The sequence below is a fragment of the Parasteatoda tepidariorum genome, chromosome 9 (genome assembly GCF_982258835.1).
Source record: "Parasteatoda tepidariorum strain Cologne lab strain chromosome 9, Ptep-v5.0, whole genome shotgun sequence".
NCBI classification, from domain to species: domain Eukaryota; kingdom Metazoa; phylum Arthropoda; class Arachnida; order Araneae; family Theridiidae; genus Parasteatoda; species Parasteatoda tepidariorum.
In genome coordinates, this window is record NC_141763.1 from 94058470 (window position 1) to 94079732 (window position 21263).

Sequence of the window (21263 nt, forward strand, 5' to 3'; positions counted from 1 at the left end):
ATTCTCGAGATATGGTGATACATACAAAATGTAAAATTAACATTAACAGGTCCCCTAAAATTAAGGGGTTAACTTAGAACCCCTCTCCTATTCAAACTATTAGGACCATACTTCGAGAGTCATAAATTCAAATCCATTGAAGAAAAGGTATGTTTATTTAGAGAATGCATAGTTTTGTTTCTAATTTCGTAACTTAAATATCGTCTGAACTAATTAGCATATTTTAGGTCACCCCCTTGAACCATTAAGATTGAGTTTTAGAGCGCGAAGATCCAATCATTAGATCAAAAGTTATATAGGGTGGTTAGTATATTTTTTTGCGCATTGTACATAGTTGCCATAGTACATGGAATCAATTGGAAGAACATAATGTACAAAATAATGAGGGGGAATTTTGTTAATGACATTTAAATACAACTTAAAAAATATTTCGCTGAATTTTGACTTAGACAATTTAGATACGACAGCGAAATGTTAAAGCCTCGTACCTTCAGAATTCCGTTTTAGTTTCAGAGGTTATGGAGAGAATTCACTCACCCTATATTCTTCCGAAAAATCTGATGCAAACTTTTTGTGGCCGAATCTAAAATCTTTAAAAGAGCAAGATTACTGCGAAACATATTAAATGAGTATCTAACTCACATAATGTTTTCAGGAACGTTTAAAACTTTAAGAAGATCAGAATGGCAGAGCATACGAAAAGACGACTTTAAAAGTCGTTTACTGAAACATTTTTGCAGCAGATTATAAAAGTGCATCACATATTAGGTGAAGATTACTACGAAACATGTTAAATTAGTACATAATTCACATAATATTTTCAGGAGCTATTGCATCGAGAAAATGAATAGCCACACCTTGTGCCATACTGATTTATATTAAAAAAATTATACATTTTGAACCCCATTTCGTATGTAGTTAGAAAAATTTTATAATATACATTTACCTAGGGTTTATTTTGAAACCCTTTGTTTGGTGCAGCGTGTCCTTCTGTGGACTTTGAGCATTAAACCCTACATTCAATTCAATTCTCACGAGCACGAGTCCAACGCCCTACCTACCAGGCTATCCCGACCCCCCCTTCCCTTTTGATTGGACTTGGCTTCTCGGTAGAAAATCTTGAATCTTAAAGGCACCATATCCGTCGATACGCATAACTTCAATGTGGTTCTGAGACAGCTCTTTACCGCGTGATGGAGAATTTTTAAGGCAATGTTTTATGTCACTTTTAATTATATTTTATTCCTTCATTTCCTTTTGTGTTTGCATTTCTTTTTATATTTGTACCATACTTTGCCATTGGAAATAGAATATAAAGGTATAAAAACAGCGTAGTCATTCATACGCTTTACTCGCAGACAACATTGTCCTCGTCTGTAGCGACTGTTTACAATAGTAAAAACTCTAAAGGACACATTAAATGTCTTCCCTTTATAGTGTACAATTTGTCTACAGTAAGAACTACCTTCGACACCAAGTCTAAAGCCATCAGCTGTGATGGAAAGCAAGAAATAGTCCATGTAGCTTCTTTCTTCCCGATTCTTGCTCCCTCGCCAACTCGAGTCAAAACCTGTCTTGAATATTAACCCAACACTTACCTGAAATAGGTCTCGTAACCTAGGTACCGACACTGCTCCAGAAAAATGGCGAAGGTGGTTCTTTCCACAGACAGATTATAAAAAACCTTTCATTCATCTTTTTTCTTCCCACCAGGGAATAGTAAAAGAGTTGCTGAAGAACTTCTCCTTCAACCTAATCGTTGTTGACTGGTCACGTGATAACAAAGACCCTTTACATCAAGCAGTTGCCAACGCCAGATTGACCGGAGCTTATATAGCTAAACTTCTTCGTTTCATAATGGTTTAGTATAAATTAAACATTTTCCACACTTTCAACTTTTTACATTTAAATTTAGTTATTTTGCAAAGATTTCTAATTGAAAAATAATTTGAAACAGAACAATTAAATAGTATTTTGGAAATCATTCTTATTTCCGAGTAGACGAAAGAATAGAGCGATAATTAATTCAGTTTAGTCTTCAAATAGTAATGTGTTTTCTCAATGAAGCTCAGGGATGAGATTGGCCAAATGGCAAAAAAGCTAAATTTTCACGCCAGTAAATCTTACATGATTTATAGCAAAACTATCAGTAACATACTCTCATCCAGTTTCGCTGATGTTGTAATGCCTATATATAGCAAGAATCATCGATAGAAAAACTGCCGCATTTATAATATAACTAATTCAAGAAAAAAAACTTACCTTTTACAAGAATCGCGATAAAGGATTTTAAAATTGCGTGAATACAAATAGCTATTTTGGATTTTAAATCGCTCGTTGCATTTTAAATCGAATCGTTGCATAGAATTTTAAAAATGCCAATACAAATCGCGATATTGGATTTTTAAATCTCGTAAATAAGAACTGTAATGAACGATATTGAAATTGCGTGAATAAAAATCAGGTAAATACGAGCTAACTAGGGAACGGGTAAAAATGAGAAAAATCTTATTTTCTGCTCTTAAAAGCTAATAGCTGAAATAAGCAGTATGCGGAAGGGTTGGCAGCTACGTAGTTTGAATTTTCTATATATCTTTCGATATATTATAATCAAATCGGAAATAGATATAATTATTTTATTTCAGTGACTGAGTTTTCAGACAAAACGGAATATATATATATATATATATGAATATATATATGAATATATATATATATGAATATATATATATATATATATATATATATATATATATATATATATATATATATATATATATATATATATATATATATATATATATATATATATATATATATATATATATATATATATATATATATAAACTTTTAGAGAATTGAAATTTTTGATAAAAAGGCTGAAATTTGAGAGACCTGCCTTTGAAAAAGTAAAGAAAACAAATATACTAAGTCTGGAAATGACCCAATTTTATTTTTTCGACAACTAATGTTCAACTACGTAGCCCTGTAATTTTGAACCAATCCAGAAGTCAAGGAAACTCCTGGATCAGTAACCCCAGAGGTGTTGATTTGTAATGGGAACATGGAGGACTTTGCGACTCGACAGATTTAACGAGCATCAGTCACCATTTACTACACGTGGAGTCTTAGGCCGGCGGGGATCGAACCCACGAACTCTGCGATACGAACTCTCGCTAAGCATTCGCCACCTCGTTGAATGCAATAAAATCGTAAATTAGGCGAAAAATATTGTGCTTCGGCGAAAACATTTTAAGAAAAATATATATTTCTCTCGTTCCTCGGGAAAACAAACGTTCAAGAAAAAAAATTTTGAACAAATCCAACAGTTTTTATTCGAATTCAGTAATTTCCGTTAGATATGTCGCATAACCAATTCGAATTATATTTATTACAGATAATTTAAGCATAGCAACAAGAGGGGTTACGTAAGCGAGAGACAAACTAACGTAAAATACAAATTACCACGTTCGTTGCTGGATCACACAATATGTCATGAAATTCTTTCCCAGAGTTTGTGCCAATAAAAAAGATTAAGTTAAAGCAAAGTGCATATTATCATAGAATTATTTTTGCATAAAATAGGTTTTCTCGTGACCATAACATGTACAATAACACGACAACAACGTAATGTTTATTCAAGTTTATCATTACATTGCTGCTCTAATGAGTTATCAAAAACTAACCCTATCCTCTCTATTCCTATGTATTTCTTTTCATCAAAGACAATAAAACATCTACATTTTTCATCCTCTTTCAAAGTCATGGTTCATTTATTTTTTCCCAACTAATACATTTTAATAAAATTTTATAAGCTTTGACATGCTATATAATTTGATAAGTTCTACACCTTTATAAAATTTTCACTGCTTTTACTATTTGATAGTTTCTTACACTTTATGAAAATTGATAATTTCATACCATTTTATAAAATTTGATAAATTCATACTCTTTTCTAAAATTTGATAAGTTCGTTCACTTTAAAAAAATTTAAACGTTCTCAACATTCCTAAAGTTTAATGAGATACTTATTTATTGTATTTATTCAATTTTATAAAGTTTGAAAAGTTCTGTGCACTTTAATATAATCTAACAAGCTCGTATATTTTTGTTAAAAAAGGACTCTTGATTTGAATTTGCAATTTATAAAATAATTCAATTTGTAGTAAATTTGTATTTTGATACGAAGTTTTCTACGGGAAAAAAACAATCATTAAAAAATGTTAAGATTTGCCATAGGGCTAAGAATTTTAAAATTTGACTAACAATTTTGATAGTTGGCTGATTTATTGGCTTAATAATAGGAAATCATAGTTTTTTCAGTCAGGTTCATCCATATTTATTTATAGTCTCAAACTGGATTGAAAGCAGAAGACATTCATCTCATTGGACACAGCCTCGGAGGACAACTTGTTGGTTATGTCGGAGAAAGAATTCACAACTTGGGCAGAATCACAGGTATGTAATTAAAAGTTGCATCGGAAGGGATCAAAACTAGTTCGATGCATTTTTTTGAGTCCCACAGTAGTCTGACCGTAGACACGAATCCGAGTAGAGCAGTCCCGCACTGGACTGATCGTAAAGACGCGGTTTCCAGTAGAACAGTCTAGCAGTGAACTGATCGTAAAGACACGGTTCCCAGTAGAACAGTCTAGCAGTGAACTGATCGTAAAGACACGGTTCCCAGTAGAACAGTCTAGCAGTGAACTGATCGTAAAGACACGGTTCCCAGTAGAACAGTCTAGCAGTGAACTGATTGTAAAGATACGGTTCCCAGTAGAACAGTCTAGCAGCGAACTGATCGTAAAGACACGGTTCCCAGTAGAACAGTCTAGCAGTGAACTGATCGTAAAGACACGGTTCCCAGTAGAACAATCTAGCAGTGAACTGATCGTAAAGACACGGTTCCCAGTAGAACAGTCTAGCAGTGAACTGATTGTAAAGATACGGTTCCCAGTAAAACAATCTAGTAGTGAACTGATCGCAAAGACACGGTTCCCAGTAGCAGTCAAGCATCACTGGCTGCGGCAGTCAGTAAGCGGGTGGGTGACCACTTGGATCAGTCTGCGTAGGGACCGAGGGTGAGCGGTATTGGTCCTCGTTAAACTGTGCTACCGTAAAGTGCTCGACTTCACGCGCAGGCAATGAACAATACAATCAAACCATATCTTCTGAGGAGGGTAAAAATTGTGAGTGGCATATTTTCGAATCATCCTCAATGTTTCCTAGTCCGTCACTAATAACCAATCATGCAGCTCTAGTGCATCGTAAAAAAAGTTTGTTACTGTTATTGTTGTTAATTTACGTCGCACTAGAGCTGCACAATGGGCTATTGGCGACGGTCTGGGAAACATCCCTGAGGATGATCCGAAGACATGCCATCACAATTTTAATCCTCTGCAGAGGGGATGGCACCCCCGCTTCGGTAGCCCGACGAACTGCGCGCGAAGTCGAGCACTTTACGGTAGCACAGTTTAACGAATACCAGTACCGCACACCCTCGGTCACCCACCCGCACACTGACCGCAGCCAGTGATGCTTGACTTCGGTGATCTGTTGGGTCCACTGCGGGACCGTAATAAAGTACTACTACTGCTTTTTAGTTTTTACACTTTTCGACTGGAGTGCCTATGTTAGAAAAATAGCAACAGAAAAGAATAATAACATGATTTATAACCAATTTCCATTGTTTTTTTATTTTTTTTATTTTATTGAGCAAAAAGTAGCTACTACGTGAGTACTAAAACGTTGTCACCACTTCTATAAAAATCGAATTTGAATAAATGTTTTTTTGAAAGAAAAAAAAAGATCATTGGTTGGTTATTAGCATTAAAAAATATTGTTTTATGTAAATTAAAATAGTTTCGATAGAGCTTGTACAAGTATGAAATATTTTGACAGTTTAACTTATTTAATCAAAAATTTGATAAGTGTTTGCACATTATTATTAGATTTCATTGAAACACTTTTATACATTTTGATAAGTTCTTACTCTTTGAAAAATGTTTATGAAACGGTGCAGGGTCGCATCATGAGGTCATACTTTTTTATAAAACTTGATAAGTTCATAAACTTTTATAATAATTAGTGGGTATTGGTACATTTTAATAAAATTTTATAAGCTTTGACATGCTATATAATTTGATAAGTTCTACACCTTTATAAAATGTTCACTGCTTATACAATTTGATAGTTTCTTACACTTAATGAAAATTGATAATTTCATACCATTTTATAAAATTTGATAAGTTCATACTCTTTTCTTAAATTTGATAAGTTCGTTCACTTTAAAAAAATTTAAACGTTCTCAACATTCATAAAGTTTAATGAGATACTTATTTATTGTATTTATTCAATTTTATAAAGTTTGAAAAGTTCTGTGCACTTTAATATAATCTAACAAGCTCGTATATTTTTGTTAAAAAAATTTGATAAATACATAAACTTTCATATTTTAATGAAGTTTAATAAGTTCATACCCTTTATTAAAATATCATTAACTCTTACACTTTTATAAAAATTGGTAAGTTCGCGCACATACATAAAATTTCGTTACTTGTTTTTCTTTATTTTTTAGCCTTGGATCCAGGAGGTCCATACTTTGACAATGCACCCAATGAAGTCTGTTTAGATAGGAGTGATGCTATCTTTGTTGATGTTTTACAGACGAACTATGGATATAGTGCTTATACAGGTAAGCATCATACCCTCACATCATACTCAGCAGATGTTCCAACCGAGAATTCTTAAATCTTCCTAAAAGGGTTCCCCTTTTCCGTCCAACCATAAATTCCTCCAATTGAATATAAAGTTAAATGACACAGAGGCTGGAACCGGCTATATTACGCCAAACCTAGGGACGGGACAGCCAAGTTGGTATAGCGTCGGTCCCATGTCCAAGAGGCCGTGAGTTCGAACCCCGCCAGCCGAAGTAGTAAATGGTGACTGGTGCAAGTTAGATCGGTGGAGCCACAAATTCCTCCATGTTCCCAAAACAAATCATACCTCAGGGGGTACTGAATTGGAGATTTTATTTTATAACCGTCGTTGAACAGCCGTTGCAATTCATTGTTCAACTCCGTAGTTTGGAGCGTAGAGTGTTAACATGGAGGGCTTTTTTGATAAAACTAACCCGCATTTTCTCCACGAAGTCCTGAACGAGGGCAAATTTCTCCCAATACTTTATCCAGGAGTTCCCTTGTCTTCTGGATTGGGTTCAAAATTACAAGGCTATGGATTTGAACATTAGTAGTCGTATCCCCAAAAAATTTGGTCGACTATTTTACGACGGTATGAAAATAAATATCATTTAAAAAAACTGTAGATTGGGAAGAGAAGCCGATTGCAGATTTGAAATCAGTGACGTGAAAATATCCAAAATCCGTTAAGAAATCTCACGCAACAGGAAAAAAAATTTATTTTTCTGTGTAATTATTCTTCTGTGTAATTTATTTATTTAGCTTGCGTGTTCTATTTCAATTTTTTACGGCATCGGAACCCTAAATAAAAGAACATTTTCGGGGGTGAACTCTAAGTTAATATATAAAATTTATTAGAGGCAGTGTACGTACTAACCAAACAAAGAACACTAGTTATTTTGATAATAATTAATGTGAAAAATGAAACTTTTCTCTATCATCGTCCTATCAATAAAACTTTTAAAATGATACGATGATATGTCAAGCAATTGAATTTGCAAGACTAGAGTGGTACGTAGTCTCGCTCAGAATTTGGTGTCATTTATTAAAAATAAATAAAATATCATGGTTTTCGACAAAGAACTCGATTAAATGTTGAGAATGAGAGAAACATAATTCTTTATTCCTGATTTTGTCATTTTATTTTGAATAGAAAAGTAATTTTGCTTTACCTTTTTTTTACTCACATTTTACTTCAATAGTTTTATGAGAGAGAAAAAATTTTATGAGAGGAAAGAAATTTTCGGAGGAAAAAATTCCACTGTGTTTTTTTCGAAAATTTGAAATGTCACAAATCAGTTTTTTTGGTATATTTTTATCAGATATAATTGCACTTTATGCATTTTTTATTTAATATTTGACATTTGTGATTTTGATGAAAATTTATAGGATATGTTTGTTTTATATATACAAAAGTATTCGAATCGGTTTTTTTTTTCTTTCTTTTACGAAAAAAAAATTTTTTGGAGTAGCGGATCAAAACTTAAGATGTTCTAGAATTATAAGGAACAGAAAATTTCTTTATTTACATGAGGTACCCCACTGTTCGGGAAATGAGTGAAATACGATACTGACCATTATTTTGTATTCGACTACTGCTTCCAATCTATATATTGAGACAGAAATACTTTCAGTGGACCTTTGCATCAGAGGTCATGTAAAAATTCCTTAAGAAGTTACGTGCAAATAATAGTTTTACGTAAAAAAAACACATCCTGAAAATTTCAACAAAATCAAAAATGTTAAGTATCCAACCTTGCCTGATTTGCCAGATTTTTTCTTTTTAATGGCTCTTAGGTTTGACTATTTATTGCTTAAGATTTGTCATATTGTTTAGTTTGCAACTCATAACAAGTCAATTTTTTTTATCCTTTTCCAAAATAAAAGAGAATCTCAGAAAATTAATCACTCACTTCTCTTTGTTGATAAACAAAATAATAAGATAATGGCAGAAGAAAGAAAACAGTACCATTGTACAAGATGCTGCAGTTACGAAGGAGAGAAGATAGCACCTTTATAACAGCTGATGCAGTTAAGCACCATTGTACTAGTTACTGCAGTTATAAAGGGAAGACGATAGCACCATTGCACTAGCTGGTACAGTTATGAAGTGAAAAAGATAACACCATTGCACTAGCTGCTGCAGTTATGAGGGGAAGAAGATATCACCATTGCACTAGCTGCTGCAGTTATGAAGGAGAAAAGATAACACCATTGCACTAGCTGGTGCAGTTATGAAGGGAAAAAGATAACACCATTGCACTAGCTGCTGCAGTTATGAGGGGAGGAAGATAGCACCATTGCACTAGCTGCTGCAGTTATGAGGGGAAGAAGATAGCACCATTGCACTAGCTGGTGCAGTTATAAAGGGAAAAAGATAACACCATTGCACTAGCTGGTGCAGTTATGAGGGGAAGAAGATAGCACCATTGCACTAGCTGCCGCAGTTATGAAGGGAAAAAGATAACACCATTGCACTAGCTGGTGCAGTTATGAAGGGAAGAAGATAGTACCAATGTACTAGCTGCTGCAGTTAAGCACCATTGCACAAGCTGCTGCAGTTATGAGGGGAAGAAGATAGCACCATTGCACTATCTGCTTCAGTTACAAAGGGAAGATGGCGCCATTGCACTAGTTACTGCAGTTATGAAGGGAAGACGATAGCACCATTGAACTAGCTGCTGAAGTTAAGCAATATAGCAGTAGCTGCTGCAGTTAATAAGGGAAGAAGATAGCACCATTGCACTATCTGTTTAAGTTAGAAAGAGAAGATGGCGCCATTGTAGTTATAAAGGAAACTCTCCTTCTGTTAATCGCATTAGATTGAAAAAAAATCATTCTTTTCTGTCAAGTGAAAAGCGATCACAATGCATAGCTACCAACACGAGCAGGAAAAAAATCTGTAGATTTCACGAAAGATAAATTTCATGATAATTACTGCATAATGTACTAAACATTTTACTCAGGGAATTTTAGGGATTTTTATGGTCATCAAATTAAAAATAAAAACTGCAATATTTTCCGGTTATGACTGACATTGAATAAACTAGAAATGATATTTATTATGTTTACTCGTAATTTTGAATATTAATAGGCTATAATTCGTCAAGGATAGTTAAAAGACTTTTTAATTAATTTAAAAAGGTTCTGAATTATGTTAATTTTAAAACTACCAAGTCTATGGAAATTTTGTTATCTCTTTCGTAATTTGAAGTGACTTTTGCAAAAAAAAGAAGAAAAAAATGAGTGTTCAAAATATCCACTCTCTTCCTTTCAAGAAATTGCAATACTTAAATGTGTTTGGAAAAAGAAGTTAACTAGAATTTGTAATGCATTAAGTTTATAAATTAAAACAGTTCTAAAAATACTTTTCTTAAAGAAAAGTTTTAAAATTTTTCAGTTTTTATTTGACATGTTCGTAACAAATACTTGTTTCTTTAAAAAAGTAACAGAAAAAACAAGTAACTTTCGTAATGAAAGTAAAAGTATTGTCAAGTATGGAAGGAATTTCTACCCAGAATCCTCACTTATAGTGGCAGCAACTCTGATTTATTTAACCTCTCCAATGAGTGACTATGACTGAGAGTGACTATGACTCAGATAATTGGAGGATCAATGTCAAATAATCTTGATACTGACACGATAAGAAAAGTGTTTAGAGATCAAATATCGTATTATACTTACTTTTTTTAATCACAAGTTTTTTATTGCATAAATGATCGTATCGCTTTTCATGAAATGCGTCGTTTATAAAAATAAAAATTTCATTTTACTTTTTATAGCAAAATATGCAGTTATTTTAGAAATATATTATGTTTTCATTTCAAACATTCATGATCAATTTAGAACTTAAAATATTTCGCACAATATTTATTTCATTTCTTTGTTGAGAAATATGCAATTATTTCTACATATTTTGTTACTAATTTAGATATTCTCAGATCAATTTAGTAAATTCATAGATTCAATACAGAAATTTTATTATTAAGACATCTATGCATAATAGTCAATCAGGAAATATATTTTAACATATCACCTTAAAATACGACTAAAAACTTTTAAATCACATTTTCTACGCATCAATATTTTTTTCCCTCGTATGGAAGGGAAAAATTATCAAAGATCATCACGTTCAGAGTAGATGAAAATAAAGTTCTGGATACTTCCAAGCATCCTTTAAGTATACTTCAAAGTATCCAGGGCTTTAGAAGAAAATACTCCAGTTGTGCTTACTTGTAGCCTCCAATGAATGAAAGTTTAATTTTAGAATACCTTATTAATTTAAAAGCTTAGAAAATGTCCCAGAAAATTTTCCGGAAAAAAATTATCTCTATCAGAAAACCAATTATTGTTTGATCAATAGCTGTTATAATAAAGATTGAACTATACCATAGCATCCCGTTAAAAGAGGAAAAATAAAACTTATTTTCCAAAATTTCACTCGAATCCATGAAATAAATTCCTTTAAATTATCTCTTTAAGGCATTGGTGTAGGTCCGGTTGTTGGGCATGCTGTCTTCTCGATCAACGGTGGTCGTCATCAACCTGGCTGCGACTACAAATCTGTCATTAAACGTAAGTTTTCATTTCATTACAGCCGCTTTTAACTAGTTACTGGTGCACACTGAATCTGTCAAGGTGACTTAGTACTCCAAGTTCTCATAACAAATCAGTACCTCTAGGAGTACTGTATGGGATCGTGGTCTGGTCCAGGTCAAATTTACGGTATGCGGATGGATGGTGTGTAAATGTGTTCTCCCTGCAAAACAGGATGTGACGGATCATCCTTGTCTCCGGATCATCCTCAGTTCTGTTTCCCAGACCAATGCCAATAGCCCATTGCGCAGCTTTAGTGCGGCGTAAATAAAAGTACCTTACACTAACAAATCAGTGATGAACGCATTTTTGACGCAATAGCCGTATTGGCGATCACAACGCTCAAATACGCCATCTGGGGAGAGACCGGTTTCGTGCCTTTGGCCCATCTCCTCCTCTTTTCAGTTGTATGGATGGGTGATCGTGTAAAGCTAAGGGTAGTGGCGCTAGATTGAAAGGTAAATTTGCTCTTTCAAGACTTCCGGGTTACTGCTTCCGATATATTTTTACGCCGCAGATTGAAAAAACGCGCCATCATATTATTGCATCATATCTTTTGCAGTATTTCACATGTACCGAGTTCTTTCTTTCAGCCTTTAAACTTCAGCATTATCATATTAATATTATAATCATTAGAATATTTTCTAATTAGTCTAACTTAAAAAGATATTTTTAAAGATATTTTTGGCGACATTTTATTCAAATGTAGCCAAATAAGGGATAAAATACAAAACATGGCAAACCTTAAGAATTATTCACAATGAGATATTAACTTTCCAAAAATTTTTTTGGCCTTACGACCTCTGAGAATCAATACATTTCTGAAAGCTCTTATGAATGGTACAATTATGTTTAGATTTGAGCCCAAATTACAGTAACAAAACTGAATAGAATATTTGGCTTGTTCACACATCGCCTCGTAGTCATAACATAAGCGGAGGGATACACCGGAAATTTTCTAAATTTCTTCCTGTTTAAGGACGCTTGTTATTGTTTACATTAGACCACCCATCCATAGGAATGTACTACGATATTTTCCCTTTTATTAATATGTTTTCTCTTATTTAATGAAAATATTTTTTAAAATTTCCGTGATGCTTTTCTTTAGAACTATGTTTAATGGAGTTTTCAGTTCCAGATAGTTTTCCAACTTAAAAGATTTTAATCTATACGAAAATCAAGAGAGAAACTAACGTAATTCCTCCCTCTGTGAGTCTCCACACGCTAATGGGGAAAGCATGCGAAATGTTCCCATTGGTAGAGAGTGCCACCTGCAGCCCATTTCGATCACCCATTCCTGACTACAGTTACCGCGCCTACTAAACCATTCTCACTGGATACGATTTTTTTCGTATGCGTAAAATATCGCATGTGAAAATGAATCTGACGAATTTTTTAAGGGTAAATAATTTCCCCCAAACTGCTGGTTTTCACTCGCATGCTAAAAAATCGCCGGTAATGAGAATGGTTCTTTAAAACTTGATTAGAATTTCAGCAATTTACTAAAATCACAATTCGCGATAGCAACAGTCGAATACGATGCCTGGAGAGATCAGTTCCATGTCTTGACCCTTCCTCCTCCTCTTCTCAGTTGTATGGGATTGTAGTGCATTTTTCTCTTTCATATTTAACTGTCTAAAATATTTTCTAAAATTTCCAAGATATTCTCTTTAACACTAGAAAGACGGAAATTTAGTCTATCCCTATATTGCCCAAAAGCAGTCAAAATGACTAGATTGTGAAAGAATAACCAATGTGTAAAGAAATTTGTTTGAAATTAATTTTTTACATTATTTACAGTTATATAACAAGTTATTAGTAAATATTAACAATAAAAAAAATTCTATGTTGTGCAAAAAGTCACAAAATTCTAACAGGGTTCCCACTCTATAATGAGATTGAATTTCAAGGACCTTAATCTAAGACCAATTTTAAAAATTATTCTCTTCTATTTTACAAGAAGCAACAATGCTTGTTGCGGCAATAATTAATTTCAAATATAATACCTAAATGCTTTGCCTATATAGAGAGAAGAGAGTATATGTATTATGGACTAAAATTTATATTTTTTTAAAAACAACCCTACTGGTTTTACATATTAATTCACAAAATCATTTTCAGCACAATCTATAACTAATGGTAATGAGGTGTTAATGGTGAAATCCTTTAATCCTGTGTGTGAAGGCTGCATGAAAGACAGAGCTAAATCTTAGGTATTCCATATTCCATGACCCCCTCCTCTCCTCTATTAAACATCGTTTCTGAAATTATTCATCCATAATTTACACAACGTTCTCTAAATGTTATGCAGCAACAATTCTTTCTGAAAATAAAAATTTGAAGGAACATATCCCATTTTCCCCATGTTTAAAAGCATTATTCGTTATGTGTAATCCACAACTGCCAATGAATATGACCTGGTGGGAATATTTCTCTTTTAATTCACACTGAAGCTTCTAATAGAATTTCCAATTGACATAGGGTCCATCCATGGATAATTGAAGTATTTTAGAGAGCTTTTAACCATCATCCATGCATTTGTAAAAAGAGGACAAAATATTTTCTGCAGTTCCATGACCCATAAATTGGGAGTTAAGATACTTAGTGCAAACTTTATTATCAATTCCTTACCATAATGTCCATCTGCTTAGATTGTAGAGACTGATTTAACGTCTCATCAAAGAGTACAGTGTAGCAATCAACATTTTTCAGCTCATTTATAAGAATCCCTTTGAAGTATAGTGCCAATCCAAAGGAGCCCAAATAGGCTCACTTTGTGGCACTACAAAAAAATTGTCTCGCTATACAGCTATCAGCAAACATTTTGGAGAACAATTTACTAATCCCTTCACAGGAGTTACATGAATAATTACTAGTGATGCACTTCAGACTCCAGAGAATTTCAGCATCAAGCACATTCCTTTTGACCAGATAAGAAGACAATGTTACCTTGGCCACTAAAGTTTCTGTTTCACATGGGGCACACGATGTTGAAGGAGTATTTACACCAGATGAATTAGATGTTGATGTCTTTGGAAAAAGAGAACTCAGGGCATGAGACTGCTTTTTTGTTTTACCTTTCTTTGATGTGTGATTTCAGAGCAGATTCTTCCATTTTCGCGATATCGATCTCCTTCATGCATATACGGCACTTGGCTCTGAACTTCTTTTCGGACATCGATAAAATCCATTCTTTATAAGCTTGATTATCCATCCATTGGGGATTAAAATAGCACTTCCCAGGCATAACTAGTCTAAACTACATAACACAAATACGAAGCCGTGCCTTTGCGAATACGCTTTACAATAAAGTTTTGAAATGACGCAAACGTAAGGACAAGTGCGGATGGTAAAACGGCAAATTTATTGAAAACTACAAGGTACATATTGTTACGAAATTCGAGAGTATTCCAGTTTCGATAAGAAAAAAGAAGATCTAAGCATATGCGACAGAAGATGAAGTGGTGTCTCGCCCCAAACGCATTGATTGTCTGCTGTGCTCCGCGCGCTTGGCAGACACCAAGACGCTACGCCCGGTTAGAAACGGTGGCGTTAAAAACCACGTGAGAGAGCTCGGGAACAAAACAGAAAGAACGAGAAAGATCCGCGGGTGTTTTATAAAAAGGGCCGCCGGCAGTATTGGACAAATTCAAGGACTTATCAAGTTTTTCAAGGACCCAAGACGTTTTTCAAGCACTTTCAAGGACCTAAATTTAGCAAAAAAAATTCAAGGACTTTCAAGGACTCTCAAGGACCGTGGGAACCCTGTCTAAGATATTGTGTCATTGTATACATCATTGTTTCTCCAATTGATATTAAAAAACAGTCAAAATGACTTCCTCAGACAATCTTGTGTTAAGACCTACGTTTAATGCAGTTTTAAGCTCTAAAAAGTTTTTAATCTATTTCAAAATAAAGACAGAACTTACATTCTTCCTTTTCCTGTGAAAGTCCACACACTAATATAATGGTGAAAGCATGCGAAGTGTTGCCTCAGATAGATAGTTTCGTGCTGCGCCACCTGTAGCCCATTTCGATCGCCAAATATTAATTTAAAATTGAAGCAACTGGACAATATGGTTAAAAGTAGAAGCTAATATCAAATTTTGAAATCGTCGTTGAACAGCCGACGCATTTTTGAGTTTACGACCACCATCAACTATTTATGATCAACTCCATTGCCTTGTGATTTTGAACCCAATCTGGAAGTAAAAAGTACTCCTAGAACAAGTATTGGAAAAAATTTGCCTTCATTGAGATTTTTTTTTCCTTTGATGGAACTAACTAGCATTTGCGTAACATGGAGGAAAAACACCACAGAAACCTCCCTCGGTTCGCCTGACTGCAAGGGAAGGCTAACCCATAAACAATGATATTTTACGTCAGCACTATGGTCGGGGCGAGCCGGGTGCAGAATTCAAATAGATCAGCCATCACTGGGATTCAAACCCTGTTCGCTTTATAGGGAAGCGAGTGCTCTTTCCCCTGAGCACCCACAGCCGCTATCATCAAATTATAAAATCATTTATCTTTTTACCTAAACATTAAATTTGGTTCAATTACATTTGAGCTTACTAAGTCGGCTGCATATTCTCTTACTGTTGTTAGCCCGTTGGAATGGAATCCAAATCTCGATTGCGAAAGTTCACGTCTGCAAAGTTTTTTTTAGGAGGGATGACACGTGATCTTGTGCTCTATGAACAAAATACCTTCACAACGGGTTTTAGGATACTACTTAGTCTTGGTGGCTCAGTGGATAGAGCGTTCGCCTCGCAATGAGGTGAACCGAATTCGAATCCCAGAGATGGCTGGTCCATACTAAATTCCGCTCGCACGAACCACAGTGCTGAAGGAAAATATGCTGAGTGGTGGACGGATCATGGGTTTAGAGTGCCCTAGCCATCAGCCTAACCGTGGGAGGTTTTTGTGGTTTCCCTCTCCGTGTAACACAAATGCAAATTAAGTCCATCAAAAAGTCTTCCACGACGGCAATTTTCTGCCAAAACTTGATCTAGGAGTTCTCTTGTCTTTTGGATTGCGCTCAAAATTACAAGGTTACGGAGTTCAATATTAGTAGCCGTAAACCATAAAATTGGGTGTGAAGTTCAACGAGGGTTTGGACTATATACTTTGGAAACTTTTTTCATGGCAAAGATTGTTTAACGGCCATTGGCGTTTTAAAATTTAAAGGAAAGTGAGTTCAGCTAAACCAAGAGAAATCAGGAAGTTTCAAATGCTGAAGAAATGTTTACGAAATATCAAAATGCAAACTAATTATTGCAGAGTTACTTCCCAACTGCATAATTCTGTCACGTTTGCATTTCATTATTTTAGCATGGAAGTATTATTTCAGCATTCACCCGGCTTTGCAAGGGAGCAAAAGAAAAAATCAGGAACTTTTTGGAATAGTATACATGTTACCGTGAATGTCAAAAATCAAGAAAATGTCATAGTTGATCTGGTGAATGTCCAAAATATTTGTTATATCCGATTTGATATTAATTTATTTGTTGATATTATTATATTTATTCAATATTTTAATATCTGCTGAGGATAGATTAGGAGAAACATTAATGTTCGGAGTACCGGTAAATGCATACTAGGCAGTGGCACTTGACTTTAAAAGAACATTGATGTAGGGCATACCGGGCAATTTTTACAGAGTAGGGGCACTTAATTAGACCTAGTATATATTTCGGACATTTACCAAAGCGACTATGTGACTGTCAACATTCACTGGTGAAAGTCACCAACCGCCAATTACAGCCAGGCAGACTAACATACATACCGTAAACTACTTACAAAAACTTCAAACTAAAACAAGTATAATGTGCCTGTTATAATATAATATATAATAAAAGCAAATTATATAACATGCAAAAATAAAATATACTATTTTTAATTTTAGGATTACTTAGTTTAGAACAAAAAGTTTTAAAAGTTTTCAGCAAAATTTTATTTATACTGAACTCATGACAGTGTCGAACCAATGCATGGAAAAACTTTATAACACTGTTTCGTTAAAAAGAAGCAAGATAAAAACAGTATCAATTAGTTGATATTTTCTCATACAAATATATTATTAAAATTTGTAATTTAGTTCAAGATTTCCTTAATTAAATAATTTTAAAGTAGAGTTTCAATAATCTTGAAATGATAATACACTCTGTGGCAGAATGTTTTGGGACTTTTCTGCGACTAACTTCCCCAGCCCTAATATATAATATAATAATTATATACGCGAATATACGCTAGTATATATATAGCTTTAAGATACTTTTAATTATAACAATTACTAATTTAAAGTAACAGAAATGTTGTGTTTACAGAAGAAAGTACAGAATAAAAATGTAAAAACAAAATTTAATTCCAATATCATAGGCGATATTCTCACATTTTGTAGGTGGAAAAATGTATGAATTATTCCCTCTTTTGAATTTTGTAAATTATTACGCAAATTAAAATTCGTAAATAAACGATGGTAAATTAAAAATCGCACATAATTAAAAATCGTAAAATCTGTGCTGTAACTTTCAAAAGAAAGATCAACGACAAAATCATGTGAACCATACTGTATAAAAAAGACATTATAAGTGTATAATAAATAAGTGTACGTAAAACAAGTTGTTCTTTAAAGAGAAAAAAATGAAAGAAAGAGCATCATTCCTAAAGCGAACTACCTTTTAAATTTTCTATTTTATAATATTAATTTGAAATTCTAGCTGAAGTGAAACATTGCTGATTTTTTTTTAATTTTCAATGAAAATAGAAAAATCACGATTATTTCTGAGGCATAAGAAAGACATCTTTGGAAATAAATTCTGCAGGAAAAAAAAAAACATTTTTCGAGAAATTATGTGTGCAGAAAGAAAATTTTTCTCTTCACATATGAAAAATCTTTCAGCAAAAACTCTGAAGTTCTGCAACAATGTCGCCGCAATTCTGCTAAGGGGATAATACAGAGAATATGTCACTTTTAATACTGTAACAAAGTAATTTAGAGAATGATCAATCAATTCATAATTGAAAAATTCTATGATATGACTACATTATTTTGTTTGGAATCTATATTTTTAAACCACATAGACAAATATTATAGACAAATCAATAATTGTAAAACCATAAAAGTAAATCCAGCAGGAGGTGTTACTAGGTTTGCTTAAAATTATAACTAAGCATATAACCCCCGAATTCAACACCATAAAAAATTTGACGTCTTAAAAATTGTTAATTGAAGTTCTTTAACGGAATTGAACTCCCAAAATTATTTAAGCAATAAATCATGCGGATAAGACAGTCTGATTAAATATAATTAGAGGACACTCCTTAATTGGAATTGTCAGATTTTTACAATTTCTACAGATATTAAAATACAAAATTGGATCCAAAATTCAAATCTATATGTTAAAAATTCGCCTTTGAAAATAGGATATCCTGAACACACACAAGAAATCATAAATATCAGGACAAAATATTTTTCCATCAGGAATATCGGACAACTATTAATCCAGTCCCTTCCGTGATATAGCATTCTCTTAAAATCTTGAATTATGCTCTAAATAAATATGTATCTAAACATTTTGCACTGGTGTAATTAACTCAAAAACTTAACCATTTTGTAATTAACTATTCTGTTATTTCAGTTAAAGGCAAACATAATAAAAAGACAATTCCAAATCCGTGCAGCCACGATCGAGCTCTGGACAATTTTCAGTCTTCCATCAGTACTTGTCAGTACACTTCATACGCATGCTTCTCCTATGAAGGATTTAAGGCTGGACTCTGCAAGGATACTCCATTCACGAACAGGATGGGATTCCATGCTGTCAAACCACCCTATCAGCTCAATTATTTCTTGGACACCACCGGCAAAGCTCCCTACTGTGAACCCAAATAAACCTCTCCTTCAAATATTAAAGCTCCTAAATTTTATATACTTCTGATTGCAATATAGTTATTAATCCTCATTAAATTATAAAGCTCTAGATTGCATTTTTTTCAGAAATAGTTTTCACATTTTTGACATTAACAAGGTTTTTCGAAGGAAATGGCTCTCTCACAAGGAAAATAAAAAAGCCATAGTTTATATGCCTTACACTTGAAACAAAACCATAATTTTAAACTGTGTGTGCCAATTTACTGTCAAGAATTATCTGGATTTTTGAACAAACAAAAATTAAATATTTCAAAAGTTATTTAACTTCTTTAAAAATCACTAACTAGGCAACATTTTTACACCAAGATGAAAATTATCAAAATCTATGATTTATTCCCTGTTTTTGCAAATTTCTATGAACCTAAGTAATGCAGCATTGGAGTAAAGTTCTAAATATTAGAAAATTAGATCACAAACTCTTTATCTCAAAACTGTGACTTTTTGCCACATTAATGCTTTGCACCTTTTTCAGAGTAAACACAGAGGGCACTGGCTAAAAATAGGCTAAACTTGATCTAACGGTCACGAGTAGATGTTTCAAACTTATATCAGTTATGAAAATAGCATATTATTTGCAAAAAAGCACTCCATGCGACCATGCTTTACAAAAGCAGTTTTAAATTATATGGCTAGGCGTCACAGAGTATACAAATTATATTTGAAATGTTTCACAAATTTTGTTACTCAGTTTGTTAGTAACAAAAGCCAGACGAAAACTTTCATAATTTTAGTGACAAAAGTCTTCTTTTACAAATTATAGATAAAAGTGGAGAAGCGATCTTAAGGTTACTTCATTGTTTGGAATAAAATAAGGTGTCAGAAAGTAAATTTGACAACAAAAAAAAAATCCAGGATGTTATTGTGGACGGGGGTATTTTGACATAGTCAGCACAGTGTCAAAATTGTTGTTATTGCGGCCTGTTATCCAACGAAGTTGGACAAGATCCTTTAGACAGTTAACCCTCAGAAAATCGAGAAGCAGAAAGAAGCATATAAGTCTTTCCTGGAAAGACCTAAGCAGTCCAGGACTTGTTTTGCTGATCTTGACATTTAGAGCAGACTGCAAAAATCCTCTTGCCCTCAAAGAGCGAGAGACGATGAGTTCACTTGTCAGTCTCGCTGTGTTTGTGAGGCTCTGTCAGAAGTTGAAGAGCCCAGCTCCTTACCTGAATACCAGTGGTGACAGGAAGAGGCCTCACACTACTTTGAAATTTCAGATTTAATCTTAGATTGATGCTCTGAGTAGGTAAGAGACGAAGAGAAGAGTGTAGACTGTAGATAAGAGTGTAGAGTGACTGTAAGAGTGTAGAGTTCTGCAGAACTTGACATTTAGAGCATACTGCAAAGATTCTCTTGCCCTCAGAGAGGGAGAGACTTTGTGCATCAAACTACCAATCTTGAAAATGCTGTTCGTGAGGCTCCGTAACAGTCGAGAACAAATGAAGAGCCCAGCTCATACCAGTGGTGACAAAAGGACTCACACTCCTTTAAAATTTCAGATTGATGCTCCGAGTAGGTAAAAGGCGAAAGGAGTGACTACAACTCTCATTGGCAAAGCGATCTGCTTGCCCATTGCCATAAATGCCGACATGAGCTTTGAAACAAGTTTAAAAAGGATGGAAAAGCTAGTTTTATCTCCAACTTTTTTAATCCAGTTATTAAGGTGTCGAAGACAATCTGAAAGAATCAAAAGGTCTCGATGGTCACGCTCGTTCGATGGTCACGATAGTTTCGAGGCCTTGCTTGATTGCAATCAAACAAGGCTTTCAATTGCAATCCATCTTTTAAAGATGGAAGAGAAATTAATGTTACGGAGACAGAGAGGTCAGAAAACTGAAAATTATGAGTTCAAAATAAAATCATTAGAAAAATGTTTTGAAAATTAAATTTAAATAACTTATTATAAAACATAATAAATAAGAGATAAATGTAAAAATCTATAAAAGCCTTTATGTATTTTTAAATGGGAACTCTCAAATATTCTTAACTAATAAGGATTTATATTAAAAGAATGGTTCACTTTGACTTTTTTT

At 33.7% G+C, this 21263-nt stretch overlaps 1 protein-coding gene across 1 annotated transcript in view; it reads left to right on the top strand.

Moving 5' to 3' along the window:
* The window catches only part of LOC122270449 (pancreatic lipase-related protein 2), a 100873-nt gene extending 81595 nt beyond the window's left edge, over positions 1-19278 (top strand). The window contains exons 3-7 of the mRNA XM_087152385.1: positions 1714-1860; positions 4350-4458; positions 6578-6694; positions 11181-11273; positions 18938-19278. Of these exons, the coding sequence (XP_087008511.1) occupies positions 1714-1860; positions 4350-4458; positions 6578-6694; positions 11181-11273; positions 18938-19191 (720 nt within the window). The 3' untranslated portion in view covers positions 19192-19278. The remainder of the gene's footprint in view (positions 1-1713; positions 1861-4349; positions 4459-6577; positions 6695-11180; positions 11274-18937) is intronic.
* The last annotated feature ends 1985 nt before the right edge of the window (positions 19279-21263 follow it).